At 52.6% G+C, this 1,515-nt stretch overlaps 1 protein-coding gene across 1 annotated transcript; it reads left to right on the plus strand.

Moving 5' to 3' along the window:
• The first annotated feature begins 684 nt into the window (after positions 1 to 684).
• On the plus strand, positions 685 to 1,155 carry LOC127301157 (chaperone protein dnaJ 20, chloroplastic-like). Its single transcript, XM_051331379.2, has one exon. It carries the CDS (start codon positions 685 to 687, stop codon positions 1,153 to 1,155), a length of 471 nt encoding a protein of 156 aa, XP_051187339.2.
• The last annotated feature ends 360 nt before the right edge of the window (positions 1,156 to 1,515 follow it).

Below are 1,515 nucleotides of genomic sequence, written 5' to 3' on the forward strand. Positions count from 1 at the left end.
GGCCCGGTTTCCACTCGTTTTTTGCGGATTCAGTTTTGAACACCCCTAGTCTTCTGTTCTGTGTCTCTTTCAGGTGTTGCAGTCTTCCAGAACATTTGCAACCCTTGGGGGAACTTGTGAATTATAGCAGTGTGTATATAGCAGTCGGTCCAGTTTCTTGCTGTACAGAGCATAAGCACCGAGATGGAGCTAAACACATGAAACTTAGCGCAGCGCTTACGCACCAGGTCTTAATATATTACGCCCTGTCCTCGCAAAAGAAAAAAGAAACATGAGGGTCTGAGCTGGGGGCCTGGGGCTATGAAACTGGAGATGCGCTTCGAGAGAAACAAGGAACAATGCGATTCAGAGAGCGCGTTAGAGCTGTCGCTCACCTGGACTTTTTGCACAGTTGCACGTACGGGTGAATGAATCTCAGATAAACTAAGATCTCCGTGACAGCCACAGGGTCAAACAGCCGAAACCACAGTTTATAGATTCTTCTTTGTCTCCGTCCAAGTGGCGCCTACCTTCGCCACCAGTTTTCCCAAAACGCGTTACAGCACCGGCCGGGCGCGCTGTTTGTCTCGTCCTGCCGGCTCCCGTGGTCGGCCTATATATACGCTGTTCTTCTTCACCTCCACACGACCACACCTCGCTCTCGATCACCTGCTAAGACTCCATTCTTCGTCTGTTGGATCAACCATGAACACCACTACGGCCAATGCTGCCATTGGTGCCGTCTTCGGCAGGACGAGCCGCCGCACGGTGAAGGTGAAGGCGGCGGCGGCTGCGAGCGCCGGTGTCCGCCGCACGGCGAGCAGGTCGAAGGACTACTACAAGGTGCTGTCACTGGAGCACTCGTCTGACGTGGGCGAGGAGGAGGTCAAGCGCGCGTACCGGCGGCTCGCGCTGCAGTACCACCCGGACGTCTGCCCGCCGTCGCGCCGTGCCGAGTCCACGGAGCTCTTCGTCGAGCTCCGCCGCGCCTACGAGACCCTGTCCGACCCGGCTACGCGGATGCGGTATGATGCTGAGCTGAGGACGGGATACACGGCACCGAGGCCGGCCGCCGACGGGTTCACGAGGGACGTGTGGGAGGCGCAGCTGTGCGTGCTCCGTGCGAGGTCTGAACTGCGGAAGAGCGCGAGCAGGCATGGCGGCAACCGGTCCTAGGCGCTGGGCGATCTGAAATTCTGATAGTGTTTGGGAGCTGCAAGCTCAAGTTCATTTATTCTTTGCGTTGGTCTGATTTGACAGTAGACACCGCGAGACTCGTAGCACATCTGTTTTTATTGGGTGTTTGAGTTGTGTAAATTGTAAAATGATTATGGTACAAATAACTTGATTCTTATAAAGTTTAATTGATGAGAAACATAACATCCGTTCAGTTTTGTGTGTGTTGTTTCTGCGAACACTAAAGTTTTGCTCTCGTTTTTAGTGAACTCAATATTTACTATTTTTAAGCCCGGGAGAAACCCACCAAGTTACATATATATTTACAACATTCATTCATATCTAGATCAAGTTTGATTG

Source organism: Lolium perenne, chromosome 5 (assembly GCF_019359855.2).
Source record: "Lolium perenne isolate Kyuss_39 chromosome 5, Kyuss_2.0, whole genome shotgun sequence".
Taxonomy (NCBI): Eukaryota; Viridiplantae; Streptophyta; class Magnoliopsida; order Poales; family Poaceae; genus Lolium; species Lolium perenne.

Bases quoted from the DNA above. Each gene is read 5' to 3' on its own strand.
- LOC127301157 (XM_051331379.2), top strand. From the start codon at position 685: ATGAACACCACTACGGCCAATGCTGCCATTGGTGCCGTCTTCGGCAGG.